The sequence below is a fragment of the Zootoca vivipara genome, chromosome 16 (genome assembly GCF_963506605.1).
Source record: "Zootoca vivipara chromosome 16, rZooViv1.1, whole genome shotgun sequence".
NCBI classification, from domain to species: Eukaryota; Metazoa; Chordata; class Lepidosauria; order Squamata; family Lacertidae; genus Zootoca; species Zootoca vivipara.
This window is the reverse complement of record NC_083291.1, coordinates 7,810,888-7,829,185: the sequence shown is the minus strand read 5'-3', so window position 1 is coordinate 7,829,185 and position 18,298 is coordinate 7,810,888. Positions and strand designations below refer to the sequence as shown.

The 18,298-nt window shown below is 41.8% G+C and overlaps 1 protein-coding gene across 1 annotated transcript in view; it reads left to right on the top strand.

Moving 5' to 3' along the window:
• The window catches only part of GLDC (glycine decarboxylase), a 37,857-nt gene that overhangs the window by 14,018 nt on the left and 5,541 nt on the right, over window positions 1-18,298 (top strand). Inside the window, exons 7-23 of the mRNA XM_035097374.2 lie at window positions 109-305; window positions 1,129-1,225; window positions 1,871-1,976; window positions 2,591-2,730; window positions 3,866-3,946; window positions 5,037-5,134; window positions 6,146-6,230; window positions 6,372-6,413; window positions 7,256-7,398; window positions 8,214-8,289; window positions 10,579-10,704; window positions 11,302-11,451; window positions 11,998-12,110; window positions 12,429-12,570; window positions 14,327-14,438; window positions 16,541-16,636; window positions 17,430-17,602. Of these exons, the coding sequence (XP_034953265.2) occupies window positions 109-305; window positions 1,129-1,225; window positions 1,871-1,976; window positions 2,591-2,730; window positions 3,866-3,946; window positions 5,037-5,134; window positions 6,146-6,230; window positions 6,372-6,413; window positions 7,256-7,398; window positions 8,214-8,289; window positions 10,579-10,704; window positions 11,302-11,451; window positions 11,998-12,110; window positions 12,429-12,570; window positions 14,327-14,438; window positions 16,541-16,636; window positions 17,430-17,602 (1,977 nt within the window). The remainder of the gene's footprint in view (window positions 1-108; window positions 306-1,128; window positions 1,226-1,870; window positions 1,977-2,590; window positions 2,731-3,865; window positions 3,947-5,036; window positions 5,135-6,145; window positions 6,231-6,371; window positions 6,414-7,255; window positions 7,399-8,213; window positions 8,290-10,578; window positions 10,705-11,301; window positions 11,452-11,997; window positions 12,111-12,428; window positions 12,571-14,326; window positions 14,439-16,540; window positions 16,637-17,429; window positions 17,603-18,298) is intronic.

Here is an 18,298-nt window from a genome sequence, read left to right as displayed (position 1 = left end):
CGTACTAGAATCACTTTGATTTAACCTTAGTTAATTGTCATTGGTATTACATAACAGGCCATGGTTCATTTGTTCTGACATTGATGCTAATCTCTTTCCTTGTTTCAGACCTTAGTCTGCTGTGCTACTGACCTGCTAGCTCTGTGCATCTTGAGACCTCCAGGAGAGTTTGGAGTTGATGTCGCTCTGGGCAACTCCCAGAGGTTTGGGGTTCCTCTTTGTTACGGTGGGCCACACGCAGCCTTTTTTGCTGTCAAGGAGAACCTGGTGCGAATGATGCCTGGAAGAATGGTAGGAGTTACAAGGTAGGCTAACTTGAAGCTGAAAGCTTCAATCCTAGCCATGGGACTTGTGCTGAAGACATCTCGGGCGATTGTGCAAAACTCCATCCTTCTGATAACACATTTCCCTTACCATGAAGTGATTTGAGCTTGTTGAACGAATATGAAACACACATCTTCTTGGCTAGAATATGATTGATTGATTGATTGATTGATTGATTTTGCTTTCATATGCACTAATATATAAATATATTTTCCTCCTCTCAAATCGCTTTCCACACTTACTCCACCTAGAGCTCCACTGTCCACATGGAGCTTCCATGCTCTCAAATAATTCCTTATTAAATTTTGTGTATACATCCCTTGACATATGCAAAGACGTCATCTCTGTTCAGCTGGAAGTTTACTTCCACAATTGTGTGTCCCTACTGGAACACCTTCAAAAGCCTAAATTGGTTGAGTGTGTCCAAGAAACTAGTATATAAGGTCTAGGTCAAGGGCACACAACGTAGATTTCATAGCTTGTATCGGTCAAGCTTGTGGTTCCCCTTTGCTCACAGTCTGTCAGGCTTTGTGAAACTGGCCCTTACATCTTGTTTCACGGAACTGTCATTTGCACTCTTGGGCTTTGCACACAATTGTTCCATGTGATTTCAAGTGAATAGAGGGTGCGTTGAACAACAGGTTGGTTCAGGAACGGTTTGGCATTTTTAAATGCCTTTTTAATTTTTTTGCTCAAGCATCCTAGCCTTGCATTATCTTCTCGAGTTTACCAGTCACCTTTTATTAAGAGAAGTAGAGCTGCTCTATGTTGAGAGAGTAACCATTTTTCTTTTTATGGCTCAAGGGATGCTAATGGAAAAGAAGTGTATCGACTTGCATTGCAAACCAGAGAACAGCATATAAGAAGGGATAAAGCTACAAGCAACATATGCACTGCGCAGGTGAGCTTTTCTTCAGTCGTTCAAGCATTTAAAAAAGTAGTAGATTTATAAACTTTTTAAATTTTGTGTTCACGCTATTTGAATATGGGGATAGTAAAATATGTGGGTATTTTGGGGCAGTATCCAGGTGCTTCTGCTGGCAAAGGTGTGCATGAACAGGAGGGGAAGGAAATCATATATTTTTTTATAAACACTGCACCTGCTTTCCTCTGAAACCCCTTGGGCCATATCCCACAATTTTCCAAAGGATACCTTTGGAGCACATTTTGAAATCCACAAGGAGAAGCGACAGATACCACCTCTCTGCTCCCTTTTGCAGAAACCTTATTGGGATCAAATAGCTTTTCCAGAGAAGTTAGATACAACCTTCTCTTCAATATGGCCTCTTTTTTTCTTCCAAATTTACATTCAAGAGACCTGAATGATTATTTTATTGTTTTAAAATGTCAGGAAAGTAATTGTAACTTTTCATTGTGTGGGTTGATTTGAACTCAATTACAAATAGAATGTTTTAATTATTAGCGGGTTCTTTTTTCCTAAATATACTTCAAGACCCACACCCACCCCCGCCACAAAAAAAAACCCTTACACGAACCTGCTAGTGAATTTACTTATTCTGCCCCCCCCCCCATTTTGTGCCTTTAGGCACTTCTGGCTAATATGGCTGCCATGTTTGGAGTCTATCACGGCGCTAACGGACTAAAGCACATTGCCAGGAGGGTGCATAATGCCACTCTCATCTTAGCTGAAGGTGAGTGAAAATTTATCTAATGGCTGCATGATGGAGACTTCAAATATTAGAATATTCTGTGCAACAACTGAAGGCTATTTTATGTACTTATTTGTATACTGGTCTTCATTCCAGGGTAGTAAACAACAAGTGCAAATAAAACATTTTATTTAATAAAACACTAAACTTGTATAATAAATCTTGATTATTGACCAGAAAAAATGTAGACGTCATAGGGAGACCCTTTCACTTTGAAACAGCTCTATGGTAAATATCTGATAAGATAGGCACTTGGGGAAGAGCTTTAGCAGAAGAAATTGAACTAGGATTAAGATAAATTGGAAGATTGCATATCTGAGGAACCAGACTAGGTGGGAAAATAGGCAACAGTGCAGTTTATAGTGATTCATAAGACAGATTTGGCTACCAGTCTCTCCCCCACCCCCTGCCAGCACATTACCTTGGTGAACTCTGAACAAATTTAGGCAAGTCTGTTATAACACCAGTAGAAATCTGTAATCCCAGCATATTGTTGATAAAAACCGTATCAGCCAAAATACTGCATATTATATGCAGAACCTTATAGAAATGTGAGCAGCCAGTGGAGCGAAGAGTTCACATGTTATTTCTGCTAGGTCTGAAGAGAGCTGGTCATAAACTGCAACATGACCTATTTTTTGATACCTTGAAAATCCAGTGTGGATGTGGCGTCCAAGAAGTCTTGCTCCGAGCAGCCCAGAGGCAGATAAACCTCCGGATTTACAATGATGGTACAGTAAGTGATGGCTAAATTTATTCTTGGATGTGTTCCTTTCAATGTCACATTGGGACTGGTTGTCTAAAAACCTTCCTATCATTAAGCATTAGTGTGAAGGAGAAAAATCGAGGCTGCACAGACTGAATAAAACATACAATCGGATATGCATTGTTGGAGATGTAAAAGATCCAAGGCAGATTTGATGCAAACCTTCTGGGATTTGCATAAAAATGAAAACAATTTTGAGCATGATACATGAAAGGACTGGCTGTGCTTTACCCAGGGAGCCCCAAACAATCCTGTGTACGTCGTGTGTCTCACTGAAGTTGGTCTTGATCTTACTGCCAAAGTGAAACTTTGCATAGCTCATCTCTGGAAAGCTAGAACCCTCTGATAGTCACAGAAGAACTGGGGGAAATTGGGAGCCTGCCTAGGTTAGAAAGTCAACATAGAATAGTAACACTATACATTAGAATTATCGAGACAGATTTATTGAGAGATAAATCAATTGTAGAGAGAGGGAGTGTTGCATACCCTTTACTTTTTGGGTCTGAATTTTTAAATTCTGCTTCACTTTCATTAGAGAGAAAAATGTAAGGGGCAGATTGCATTTACCCGTCCCTATGCAAGGACTTCCACTAACACAGGGTTTTTTTCTTCCTTCCCTCCCCCATCCTCCAAATTGGCTCGGGGAGGTCAAGATAACCCCATAGTACATGGGTGGAGGAGAAGGTCAATCATTCCATTAGGCAAGCAATGCTAATCCTGTTAACACCTTCTCCTTAGCACTACATTGAATTCCTCCCCTAAATTTTAAATAACTGAGCAGATACATAGCGGAAGTTTGCTGAAATTACTAAGCACAGTTTTGTAAAACATGATGCTCTTCTAGAAGAATTGCATATATTAAACCTACGGAGCTACTGAAAATGCAAAAAGTTTATTTTAAGCTTCCACCAGAATCATTTGAACCTGATGAGAAAATTTGTTACTTTTTCGCTGCTGTTGTAGTAATTGGGATCTTGTACATCATGTTGGTGAAATGGCAACAGTTGTTACACTACTTTAATGTTTTGCTTTGTGCTCTTTGAAAGTACACTGAGTTTTTTCAGTACTAAACTTTCCTTCTTCCCTCCCTCCCAACTGTCAATAGCTTGGAGTATCTCTTGATGAAACTGTAACTGAGAAAGACCTGGATGACTTGCTATGGATCTTTGGTTGTGAATCTTCCGCTGTAAGTAGATCACAGATCAGAGTGCTTAATGTTTAATTGGTAGACTCTGTCATGTATTCTACTCAATCTTGATCCAGAGCAGAACTCCAGCATATAGTTAGCAGAGTAACAACTTAAACATGTTGCAGGATCCCAAAAAAGTAGACCAGAGGCAATTGTATTTCATCCAGCAGAGCTTTACTGCTACTGAAGGCAAATGAGCATAATGGTCACAAATCCAATACATTCAGGATTGGCACTGTCCATAAGAAATCCAGTTGCAGCAGACTTAACTTAAACTTGACCAGCTTAAGCCAGCTCTACTCAGCTTCTCTGAAGGAATAACCCAAACATCATGAACCTTCTGCTTGTTTCTTTCACACAGAGAAGCTTCCAAAACCCTCTTGAATTAATTAGAATAGGAAAGATCTCTACATATCAGATCAATACTTTCTGTACTAAGAAATGCAAACTGCCAATATTAAATTTGGAGTCCTTAAAAATGGACAGCTGCATTGGTGATTTAACTCTCCGCTTCCACCTCTTACTAAGGAGGTTTGAGTATTGTTTTGGGAGATAATGAGGGATCTGAGTGCAATTTAATCAACTTGTACTGCACCAAAATTCTGCATTACACAATATATGGTAAGAAATCTTAGCTTTCAACAATGAGAAGGGTGGGCCAGTAAAGAAAATTCTTCTACCTCCCCCAATTTTAATTTTTTTAAAACTCCTCTAACGACTTTGATTAATGGGGACTAAATGTGATTTCCACCTGCTGAAAGACTAGAAGTGTATACCCAGATATTTCTAATTCTTATGTTGTGTACATACTTCAGATTAAGAAAAAACTTTTTAAGAAAACATCCTTGCAGACAAAATGCTCGTGGCAGTCTTCCTTTAAGATCAATTTGCCTTGCTTTTGAATTAGGCATAACAGGGTTTCCCTGTACCCAGGGAACTGGAGAAGGATTTGCCTTTCCATAAATACCATGAAAGCAGAAGTGCTGAAACAAGAACAGTTTTCCCCCTACTACCTGACAGAATAAATTCTTTTTGAGAGATAACTAGTAACGTCTTAAGAGCCCTCCTGTCTGTCTTGTTTTGAAAGGAACTGGTTGCAGAGAGCATGGATGGAGAAACAAGAGGTATTTTTGGCACTGCATTTAAGAGAACATCGAAATTCCTAACACATCAGGTATTCAACAGGTTTGTGAAATTAATTAATTTCCCCTTGATATCACCTGATAAAAGAAGCACACAGGATTATAATTGTGAAAGAGGAAATTGGGTTTGGTATTTCAAAACATTGCTGTGATGTAAGCCATGGGGCAGTGGCACCGGCTTGTCCCCGCAACTGCAGATGCCTGGGGCTGCCGCCGTCACCAGGGGGCGCTCTACGTCATCACACCACTCCCCCCAGCATGCTGAGATCACTCGCACACATAGCAGGGCTTGGTGATTTAGTGTGTTCCCGCGGGGGGGGGGGCTGATGACGTAGAGACTGCACTCCATTTTGTTGGTACCCAGCCCCCTCATTTAAAATGTTGTGGATCCAGGGGCCTGGGGATTTGACGCTTATGACACGGGGCAAGTTCAGGATTGAGTTACCTAGCTTGCATTTTTATCATTCATATTTACAATGCAGCCGAAAAAAGCTGTGGGCAGAAATGCCTCAATCGAGCAATCCCAAATCTATCACTTGATAGCATAGGCAATGGGCATACCGTAGTGATGATGGGACAGTCGTGGTTCTTGTAAGTAGGATGCCATGACCTGGTTTGCACTTCAGGGTAAGTCCGAGTATGGTTTACTGTTACCTTGTGAACAGGCTGGCTCCCGTTTTACACCCACTTGGGTTTCTCCAGGCTAAACCAAGGCTTGTTTTAGCATATCAAAATCCAGGATCAATGTTGAAATCTCTCCGCCTTAACCAAAACGTACAGCCATAGGGCAAACCTTAGCTATAGACCATGTTTAAGGAGGAGAGACCTTGGCCACAATTCTGGGTTTAGACGACACACTAAAGCGAACTTTTTAACCAATTAGTGCTTATTATATTTGTACTGTTTGCCTTATGTAGAAAAAGTAAATTTAACTTCAGTTTTTGAGATAAATAGGAAAGAGGGGGTAGGAAAGGTCCAGTGGTTTTCATTGTTTTATGTATTTCATGGCTTGTGTGGTTAACTGGTTTGCTAACGTAAGTTTTTGTGTCTCCAGCTATCACTCTGAAACAAATATTGTCCGGTATATGAAGAGATTAGAAAACAAAGATATTTCTCTAGTTCACAGCATGATTCCTTTGGTAGGTATTAATTTAAAAAGAAGAAATGGTAGTTGCTGGTGTCCTTGGTTGAAATATACTGACTACATTTTATTTTCTTCTGCATGATTCTTGTTTTTGTTTTAATGTTTTTACTTACTGACTACATTTTCTGCTCCTCAGGGATCCTGTACAATGAAGTTGAATAGTTCATCAGAACTTACAGTAAGCTTTTTAATTTACATTTTCTGAGAGATGTGTAGCTAATCAAGCTATAATAGCCCTTCACCCAGAATTCCATGTGAACATTAAGTAAAATTAAAGATTGGGGGTAGATTTAAACAAGCTTTCTTCTCCTAGGAGTATTTTGTCTTGGTGAGATTATTGTGGAAATGCTCTTGTGAATTGTCCCAGCAATCTTGGGCATATGGTAGTTTTCGAAATAAAAATTGAAATCACTGGACCCACTTGCTATGATTGTAGGACCCACTATGCATCATTGTAGATAAACAAAGTGTTGTGGAATCCACTTTAAGATAACTTGGACACAGAATCCTATTTAAATTCAAAAGGGTGGAGACGTATTTGATAATATTTGCCTTAAATATTTACTCTATTTCAGGCTTCCTCAACCTCAGCCCTCCAGATGTTTTTAGCCTACAACTCCCATGATCCCTAGGTAGCAGGAGCAGTGGTCAGGGATGATGGGAATTGTAGTCTCAAAACATCTGGAGTGCTGAGGTTGAAGAAGCCTGCTCTATTTCATACAGCTTTCTGGGTTATTTATATTCAAAACTGTTCAGCAAAATGCATCAGTTCTGTAACACAGAGAAGAAATAGCATACTGATGACTTTTAATGGCATTTGATTTGTATTTATTAAAAATGTGGTTTTTTTCTAGTTCATAATCATGTTTTCTAGCTGGTAATAATGTGCAACCTATTCTTATGGTGTGGAAACCTAAGAGTCATATATATCATAAGTATCCTATATAATTGGTGTACAAAAATTCTTCAACCCCAAAGTATTCACTTTCCTTTCCGTGTTCGTATCTTTCTTTTCTGCAGCCTATTACGTGGAAAGAATTTGCCAATATCCACCCCTTTGTACCTCTAGATCAGGCTCAAGGATATCAGCAGCTTTTCAGGGAGCTTGAGAAGGATCTGTGTGAGATAACAGGCTATGACAGAATTTCTTTTCAACCAAACAGGTAGGAACAATCTTGCCTGAACCAGTGTTTTTCAGGCACACTTGCCGTACTTCTTGCTTTTCCTAAGGGCTGTTTCACACATCCATTTCCCTACCCAGATATTCCTCCTAGCACACCACCTGCATGTTGCACAATCACATGTGACAAATGGCATGTGTGCATGTGGTGCAGTAGACAGCTCAGGAATGAAAGGTTTGAGCTGATGTAGTGAAAGCAACTACATTTTGGATGTCTACATGGATAGGAAGAGCTTTTGGTTCCAGTAGCAACTACTGTATCTGATTTCTGAAGGTGCATGTGATTTGGAGAACTCCTGTGAAATGACAGCAGTTTGGTCACTTCCCCTCAATGACAGAGTCTTCCCCACTGCAGAAGCCCTGAGACAGAAGAAGCCCTACTGGCAAATTTGCTTACTGTTGTTAAATATGTTAAAGGCCAGGTCAGGAATGGCCAGCTGTAATGAACAGCATTGCTACAATATGCTGGTTAACTGAATATCCTGATGTCTTTCCCTTTTCTTGACTTCTTCAGAAAAGCAAAAACTGTAGCATGAACCGCTTAGAGATGAGACTCTGTTCATCTCAAATGACTTAACTTGTGTCATGTGCCAATAAGAGATTATATTTCACATCTATTTCCTGTATGTATATATTTCAGCTAGACAGAATATGTGTGCGCAGCCCAAGTTGTTGACATGAATGATACTTGTTCCTGGTGGGTGATTAAACTGGCTTGATTAGCTAAATTTTCAAAAACTGGACGCTGAGCCGAGCTGCTCAGACACGTATATTATAATAAGCTTTGTGGTCTTGCAGTGGAGCTCAAGGTGAATATGCTGGACTTGCTGCAATCAAGTCTTATTTAAATTCAAAAGGAGAATGGCACAGAAGTGTAAGTGAAAAAGATGAACTTTGTTTAACTCCTGAACTGACAATCCTGCATGCTACTATTCATGCTTAGGGGTGGCATTTGTTTATCAATGCATGGCTGTACTGAATGTATGATTTGGGGCCTGTTTGCATGAGCAAGAGCTTCTCTGTTTACCTTTGCATCCACTCTCCTTTTTATTAAAATACTAACTACTTCATTGCAAACGTCTTTCCCTTTCTGTCAGGATTCCATAAATACCATTGGTAAGTGCCACAGACGTTGAACCACATGACTTTTAGTCAGTAGTTTTATTAGGCAGAACTGCATAATAAATGGTAAACTTACCGTTTTCACTTTACAAGGGAACAGATAGAGGGAAGAGACCAGAATGAACCATATTTTGTGTTCCCCGTTGAAGCAGTTCCGTAAACCCGTGGGATACCCAAAGCCCTTATTGTTAGGGTAGGGACATTACTTACCAGGCGTCCATAAATGTTCTGGTCAGTTGTGAGCCAAAGTGGGGCCTATAGGGGAGTCTGAAGGGGGACTCGGAGGGCCCATTTAGGACCTACGGGGGGGTCTGATGGGAGACTCTGAGGGCCCATTTCACAAACTAAGCCACAGCAACGCATGGCAGGGCCAGGTAGTTTATTTAATAAAATTTATGGACTGCTTGATTGTAAAAAAACAAAACCCTCAAACACAACCCTACTTAAAAGCCTACAAATGTTAAAATACTAAAACAGAATAAAATTACCTTGACTTCCTAAGCATCTGGGTTTAGGGACCGCTCTGCATTTGACCCCCCCCCAGCTCACTATGACTATAGGAACTATTTTCTCCTCGCCGTGACAGGAACAGGGGTTCAGAACAGCAGTACTTCTGGGCTTCAGAATCCTCTCTCTGTTTCTGAAGTTTGGTCCTGCACCAAAGCCAGCCATAATTCGTGTACTCCAACCAACAAATCCCAGTATAGCAGCAAAGAGTGAAACATAATCCATACCAAAGCATTGCACAGGTTTATTGAAAGTGGTTGTTGGTCTGTTTTTGTTCCTCAGTTATCTGCCCATCAGTGAAAGTTGTTCCTGAAGTACAGTGTATTCTGTTGTATCTGGAGTGCAGCTAGGCACACATGGTGCGGTTTTGCTGCAGAAATCCAGGAGCTAGCTCATTAGCGGCATGAAAGCAGAGTTGAGATTAGAAGAAAGGGCATGCCAGGGGCTGGCTCTGGGTACTGTGATTTTTCAAAACCTCGTGGGGGCAGCCAGAAGGCTTTTGTGTTGGGATTAGAGCAGTGTTGTTAATTGAAATTCATAGCTAGGATACTTTGAACCTGCAGGGGTATTAGCATCGATATCCTTGCTTTTCAACAAACAATCTATTATTAGGGCTTCATTTAAAAATTCCTCTTCTTGCTTCCCCACCCAGCCCAATGCACCCAATATAAATAGCAGATAAACATTTTCTGTTTGCTCTGTATAGTTGACTCAGAACTGTGAAGCAAGGAATAAATAAATAAAATTAAAAAATTGTCCAGTAGCACCTTAGAGTCTAACTAAGTTAGTTCTGGGTATAAGTTTATCATGTGCATGCACACGAAAGCTTATACCAGGCATCCCCAAACTTTGGCCCTCCAGATGTTTTGGACTACAGTTCCCATCTTCCCCGACCACTGGTCCTGTTAGCTAGGGATCATGGGAGTTGTAGGCCAAAACATCTGGAGGGCCACAGTTTGGGGATGCCTGGCTTATACCCAGAACTAGCTTAGTTGGTCTCTAAGGTGCTACTGGACAATTTTTTAATTTCTTTTTTTTATTTCGTCTGTGTCAGACCAACACGGCTACCTACCTGAATCTATAAAGCAAGGAGATGTCTGTTTTCTTCTTCCCACAGTCAGTGAATTAGCGACATCCTATTTGATTCAGCCTTTGCCGCAGAGTAGGCATTTTTTTAGATTTTTAGATGACTCCCCTGTGCAGAAATATTTATGATCCATAATTTATTGCAGCTTCTTTTCCTGTCACTTTCTGTGGGGTTGTGAAGCACCACTGTTTAAAGTGCCGCTGTTTTTCATTTACTAACTTGCACGTACTAATAAAGCAGCTCCCGCCAGGCTAACTCGGATGGCATTTCCGGGGGGGGGGGCACCCCTGGCACACACAGCTTCCTGGAGGGGCAGAATTCTCACATTCAGAATTCTCCCTCTTTCCCCTTCATGTGATCAAACTGAACATCTGAAGAGAGTTCACAGGGCTGCAAAATGTTGGCTTTTGCAAGGTTGACGCTCTCTTAACTTTTTCCCCCTTTAAGGTTTGTCTCATTCCTAAATCTGCCCATGGCACTAACCCAGCCAGTGCTCAGATGGCAGGAATGAAGATTCAGCCAGTAGAAGTGGATAAAAATGGAAGCATTGATATCGTTCATCTTAAGGCTATGGTGAGTTGGTTGCCCTTCTTTTGAACGTGTTACGGTATCGTAAGCTTCAGTTAAAACTCTTAATTTTCAATGGGCATATAAAGTTACATAGACGAGGAAGCTGCGCCTCTCTCTTCTTTTGGCAAGATATTATGCAAAACTTAAACGTGTAGCTTCAGTTGTTAACATGTGTGATAGCCTATCTTATTTTGAGAGTCAGTTCTGTAATATGTCCATTTTTCATGGTTATTTCCCCTGTTATTTGCTACAATTTGAGTGGAAACCAGATAACATGAAAAAGCAGGTGATAAGCAACAGCAGCCAATGAAGTGTTTGCTGCAATAGAGCGTTCTCCTAGCCCTTTGTTCTAATGTATGAGGGAAGACTGTAAATTGAGGTCCCCAACCTGTTGCTTCCACTGGTAGCCCAGGTTCTGAGTTCTCATTTTTCAATGAAAGCGAGTCTCTAGCCTGCTTGCCTGCATCAAAATAGTTATGGAACAAAATGTCCAAGTACCTTCTAAGCAATTTCTGCGGCTACCCTTGCTATAAATGCTCTGATTTCTTTGATCTCTGCCTGACAATTTTTTTGTGTGTCTATTTTTCCTCCTTCCTGAAGGTGGATAAACACAAGGATAACCTGGCAGCTATCATGATCACATACCCATCGACTAATGGTGTCTTTGAAGAGGATATCAGTGATGTCTGTGACTTGATTCACAAACATGGAGCCCAGGTTTACCTAGATGGAGCAAACATGAATGCTCAGGTGGGAAACAGGTTTATAGGCTCCTTCTGTTAATGCAGACAATCTCCCCACCCCCAATAACTAAAAATGACAAGTGATGGGTTTGGATTGGATGAGGAAGGGGAGAGAGAAGCCCAGGTTCGCCTGGTGATTTTCCATAGGTGAGCATAGATTTGCGCCTTTTGAGTCCAACCCTTAAACGCCTGGACCATACAACATGTTTCTGACCAAATTTGCAAATCGTACTTAAAAGTAAATGTTAAAAGTGAAATTTTGTACCACTTTAATCATGAATAATAATTGACTGGACATAATTAACCACGCTATGAATCTTGTTGTTGAAAAAATTCCAAGTCTCTGACCTTCCCCTAAAATCTAAAACTACATTTTACGAGTTTTGTTTAAGGTTAAAAATATATATATACTGAAATTTATTCTGTTTTTAAAAGAATCTTAATTCTTTTCACCAGCAGACTTGATTCTGAAAAACTAAATAAACTCATTTGTTTATACCTCTAATCCCTTCTCTTTCATTTTTGAATCTTTGTGCTCTCCTCCCTTTGATAGGTTGGTCTGTGCCGTCCTGGAGACTATGGGTCAGATGTCTCTCATTTAAATCTCCACAAAACCTTCTGCATTCCTCATGGGGGAGGAGGACCTGGAATGGGACCAATTGGAGTGTAAGTATCTGGCTCTTGTAGCAAGAGAATTCCCCCCACTAATTTGTATTTTAAGTAGATAGAAAGATGGAAAGGTTGATTCCGTAGGAGCCTTTGATGTTTTATTTAAGGATTATTTTGTTGATTTAAAGAACCTTTATTTTATGCTGGAAGTAATGGGGGGATTACAATAAGTGGAACATTGCCACTGTATATTGGACTAACGTTAAGATGCCTTCATAAAAGTTTTAAGCTAGTTTTAACACAATGGTGATGGAGCAGTGGGAGAGAGTTTTATTTCTAATTTCTTTTTTCTTCTTCTTTTTGGTTCCATTTTAGGAAGAAGCATTTGGCTCCTTTCCTGCCTAGCCACCCTGTCATTGCATTGCAGCACGATAAGGATTCCAGCCCACTGGGAACCATCAGTGCTGCTCCTTGGGGGTCCAGTGCTATATTGCCTATTTCCTGGGCTTATATCAAGGTATAACTGGGACCTGGGTGGTGCTGTGGTCTAAACCACTGAGCCTCTTGGGCTTGCTGACCAGAAGGTCGGCAGTTTTAATCCCCGTGACGGAGTGAGCTCCCGTTGCTCTGTCCCAACTCCTGCCAACCCAGCAGTTTGAAAGCACACCAGTGGAAGTAGATAAATAGGTACCGCTCCGGTGGGAAGGTAAACAGCGTTTCCATGCGCTCTGGTTTCCATCACTGTGTCCTGTTGCACCAGAAGCGGTTTAGTCCTGCTGGCCACATGACCCTGAAAGCTGTCTGTGGACAAACGCCGGCTCGCTCAGCCTGAAAGCGAGATGAGCCCCACGACCCCATAGTCGCCTTTGACTGGACTTAACTGTCTAGAGTTCCTTTACCTTTTTTACCTATAAAGGTATACTTTGAAACACGAGTAGTCTAGGGACTATCCATGGTGCTGAAAATAAAGACCTGGGGATCTGGATGACTCTGCAGATTAGCTTAATGCTCTAAGAAGAAGTTAGTGGAAGCATTGGCCAGGTGGAAGGGCCCTTTCACACCCTCTCTGCTCCACACTGCAGCTCCCCATGAAGTCTCTCCAGGGGTTGCTGTTTCCATGACTCCATGACACAGAACATGGTGCAAGGAAAGGATCAGGGAGGGGAGGGAGAGGGGAGAATCGGGCACATTATGCACACGGAGCGCCCCTCATGCAAGGTGCTCTGCCTGATTTTCACTGGTCCTCTTGTTCCATTGCAGCTCCCTGCACCACACCCCTCCTGCTCTTCTGGAAAGTTTCCTGCTTCTCCAGAGTGGTGTTTTGGAGACTGCAGGGGGCAATATTTGAGAGGATGGGTTGGGAAAGGTCCATTGCATAAGCAACCTCCCCTTTGCGAGACTCTAGATTCAAGCCAATGCATTTATTTCCCCAGCTCATCAGATTCTGGAAGCTTGACAGTGGGGATGAGGGTGTGCTAATTGTGTTTGGCTAGCTACAGTTTCAGAGTTGCCCATTTATGTTCATTTTGGAAAGAACCTGTGCCAAGAGAGGAGCCCAAGTTCAAGGATAGAGCAAATGCTTTGATGCAGAAGGTCCCAGAATCAGTTCCTTGCATCTCCAACGGGAAGAATCAGCTGATGGGGAAGAGAGCTGCATGAGAGTTGCTGCAGGTCAGGGTAGACCAGGCATCCCCAAACTGCGGCCCTCCAGATGTTTTGGCCTACAACTCCCATGATCCCTAGCTAACAAGACCAGTGGTTGGGGAAGATGGGAATTGTAGTCCAAAACATCTGGAGGGCCAAAGTTTGGGGGTGTCTGGGGTAGACAATCTTGGGCTAGAGAGACCCATGGCCTACACTGGGAGAAGGCAGCTTCAGAAGGCTTTTCAAAACTGATTGGGATAGTTTATGAACCAATTGGATAACTCCGTTGGTTTAGAGCATGGTGTTGATAATGCCAAGGTTGCCACTTCGATCCCCAAAAGCAGCATATTCCTGCACTGCAGGGAGTTGGTGATCCTTGGGGTCCCTTCCATCTCTACCATTCTATGAAACCATCTTATCCCAATGGTACTTAGCACTGCCAGCCATCAGTACCACACTGTTGACACGGGCAAACAGTTTTGTCAAGATTGATTCATATATGGATAACGGCAGAGGCTCCCTTTATGGATTTTTCTAGAATCTGATACATCTAAGGAAGTGTGTATTGCAGGCTCTGTGAATAATTGCTTAATCTACATGTTCTTATTGTTGACTCTTTGTCCCTTCAGATGATGGGAGGAAAAGGTCTAAAGCATGCATCAGAGATTGCAATATTAAATGCTAACTACATGGCAAAGAGGCTAGAGAAGCACTACAAAGTCCTTTTTAAAGGAGCCAGAGGCAAGTATTTCAGCCTAACATGAAGTTGTCCAAAGTCCAAGGAGACAGTGATGCACACCAAAATTGAGGAATGGAGGGTTATTGGTTTGCTTTGTATTTATTATGTATTCTGTGCTTTTATTTGTCTGTCTATGCCCTGAGATCTTTGGATGAAGGGTGGCATACTTAAAAAAACAAAAACAAACCACCATTTAAACACAGTTCGACCAGGAGGCAAAATATATAGTGTTGCGAGAGTAACTTTTCTCTTTGGGAAAATCCATCCACGCAAATAAGGTGAATAATTCCACTGTGCAGACTAATCCATAACACAGAAAGGGCAACAAAAATAGGAACCCCCGAAGGCAGGTGCATAAGCAAGTCAATGTATGAATAAATGGCGTAGTGAAAATAGGATGTTGGTTAATCCAATGCATTTCAGACCCTGCTGGTCTTTCAGAGAAATGTAAAATCAATTTAAAAATAATAAAAAATATGTAATGGTCTATCGAATATAAATATCAAAATAACAAGGCATACAAAGCTGTTATACTTAAAAAAGAGAGTTGATAATTGATTGTATTTCTCTGAATAAGGATCAGTTGGGTCCAAAATGTGTTGGATTAACAAGCATCCTTTCTAATGCTACTCTAATGGGTCTTTGCTCCTGCTTTCTGACTGATCCTTGGCAACAGTGGAGACCATCCCCTCCCTCCAGTTGAAAGAATTGCTTAATTCTGCCCCTTCATTTCAGGAAAGATCCGTCCAGGAGGATAGCTGATCATATTGGCGCTTAAACAACCTTGTGCTGTACTAAGCTTTTGTGTTACCGCCTCTCCATCCTTTCCATCGTCACTGGCCTTGTTTGAAGGTCACGATAAACTGTTTTATCATTATGAAGAGGGCCTGGATCAAGTCTCGGGCTCATGTACTCCTTCCCCACTTCCTTCCTGCAGAGTGACCGCCAGGAAATTGGAAGCAAAATAATCTGATCTCCTTCAGCACACATGGGGCTGGGGGTTGGGGTTGGGCAGGAAGCTCAATACTCTAAAAGCTTGTGAATAGAACTACAAACAAACGTTTATTTGCAGAGAGCTTGCTGGATTAGTCTGTTGCAACAAGAACAACCAAGTCTTATGGTACCTTAAAGGCTGACAATTCCGAGACGGTCTTTTGTGAATGAGAGTCCACTACATCAAATGTGTGGAGCATGAACCTTGGTTATTAAGTGCAATAAAGGCTGGAGTTTAGCAGCAGTGAAATGCAAAACTATTGTCTTGAGTTGGGTTTATGCAAAGTAGTCATCATTGCATCTAAACCAGGCCAGGGAGTCATCCTGTTGCACCCACTATCCCAGCCTCCTGACAAAGAGTATTGGCCCACTAGCAATCTAAATAATACAGGCTGAAAGGCATTTGTGGATGAATTCATCCTCCTAAGAGGATATTCTCAAAAGTTGTAGGAGCAGCTGTGGGCTTGTCTGCTTCTCCCCAATAATATATGTGTGTGCCCCCTCCCTACAAATTGTTAAGAGCTGTGTCATGTTCTCGTTCTCTCTCTCTCTCTCTCTCTCTCTCTCTCTCTCTCTCTCTCTCTCTCTCTCTCTCTCTCTCTCACTGCACTGTGGTTTGAGCAAGGATGCTTTTATTCCTGTCAAGGATCAAATTCAGGGTAATTTGTTGGAGGGGGCACACGCCAAAAGTGGGTGTAGCTAAAGATGAAGTGTTCTGGATTAACTAATTCAGAATTTCTAAAAACCCCACTCTGCTTCAGTTTTCAGTTCAGAATTCCCAGGCCTATGCTGAAAGATAACCCCCATTGGGTACTCTAAATCAGATTTTCTGGGGTGCCACAGAGCACTATTTGGTACCCAGCACTACTAGGCATCTGTAGGAAGCTGTTGGAGGTGGTCATTATGGGATATGGAGCAAACTGTCATCAGTATGCTGGTGACACACAGCTGTTCCTCCAAAATAAACTCATTTTAAACCCCAGCAAGACAAAGAGCTTGGAAGTTAACATACAGGAATGAGGCACCAGGGTTATAGATACTGAAAGCTACTTTGTGGTCACATTTTATTTTTCTACAAATATAAATCTTATAATAAAATTTTCATACGCAGGTTATGTAGCTCATGAATTTATTTTGGACACCCGACCTTTCAAGAAGACAGCAAATATTGACGCTGTGGATGTCGCTAAACGACTTCAGGATTATGGTGAGTTGTCAAATGGACAACGTCCCCCCCCCCTCTTTTATCACAATTAAAATGTAGGATTCAATCCTGTGGTGGTGGTTAAGAATTATGAAAGCTGTTTAACCAGCTCATCCAGGAGGCTCCTGGAGTCTCCTGCCATCAGGCAAAATTGAGAGCCACTTGTTTTTTACCACTTACCCTGCCATTGGATATGTCTGAATTCTCTCCTGGTTTGGTGGGGAGTCAGGCGATCAGGAGAACATGATTATGGGTGTCCACAAATTTGACATTTGGGTTTATGCGACTGCTACAAGTTGAGAATACATAAGGAGAGAGAAGACTGTGCTTCAAATAACTGGTTTGCCTCCCCAATTGGTCAGTAACTGGGCTTTGTAAATGGCCTTGCTGTATGTAGTGAGGAAGAAAATGTACAGTAATACCAAAGGACAGATCGTGAAGCTGAGGCTCCAATACTTTGGCCACTTCATGAGAAGAGAAGAATCCTTGGGAAAGACCTTGATGTTGGGAAGGATTGAGGGCACTAGGAGAAGGGGACGACAGAGGACAAGATGGTTGGACAGTGTTCTCGAAGCTACGAACATGAGTTTGACCAAACTGCGGGAGGCAGTGCAAGACAGGAGTGCCTGGCGTGCTCTGGTCCATGGGGTCACGAAGAGTCGGACACGACTAAACGACTAAACAACAACAATACCAAAGTGTGTTCCGTGAACTCTGAAAATGGGTTGTTTGGACTTTGCTTAGGATCCTGGCCTGTTGGAAAGATAGTACAATAAAAGAATGTTGTGTTTGCTAGGATTCCACGCTCCAACAATGTCCTGGCCAGTGGCAGGTACTCTGATGATTGAACCAACAGAGTCTGAAGACAAGGCAGAGCTAGACAGATTTTGTGATGCAATGATCAACATTCGACAAGAAATTGCTGATATAGAGGAAGGAAGAATGGATTCTCGAGTTAACCCATTAAAGGTGAGCGCAGGGTTTATTTAATTATTTGTAGCAGTTGCTCTGCATCAATATTGTTTTGAAGTAAATTGTCTACAATTGATGCTGTAGTGCCCAGGACTCTACAGTTTAGCACAGAAAAAGGCATAAAGCCAGCATTTATTCTATGTCTAGCTCTTACGTCTCATAGTATAGGCCCCGTACTCCTCCTATTGCAATATATTATAGCATGGGTAGGCAAACTAAGGCCCGGGGGCCAGATCTGGCCCAATCGCCTTCTAAATCCGGCCCGTGGATGGTCCGGGAATCGGTGTGTTTTTACATGAGTAGAATGTGTGCTTTTATTTAAAATGCATCTCTGGGTTATTTGTGGGGCTTAGGAATTCGTTCATTCCCCCCCCCCCAAAAAAATAGTCCAGCCCCCCCCCACAAGGTCTGAGGGACAGTGGACCAGCCCCCTGCTGAAAAAGTTAGCTGACCCCTGGATTATAGCATGTGGCTCCGCTTGATTTTTAACGGCATCTACTAGAAAACCTCTCAGTTTCACTGTTCCCCATTCAGAGAGCTAGTCTTGGTCACATTTTATTGAAACCAATAGGACTCAGATTTGTTGGTTATTGATTTCAGTGGAACTCAGTAGTAATGGCCTCAGCCAAGAGAAAGATCTGCTGTTTCGAGTATTTATATCATTACCCAATTGAATTAATTATTTTGTATATT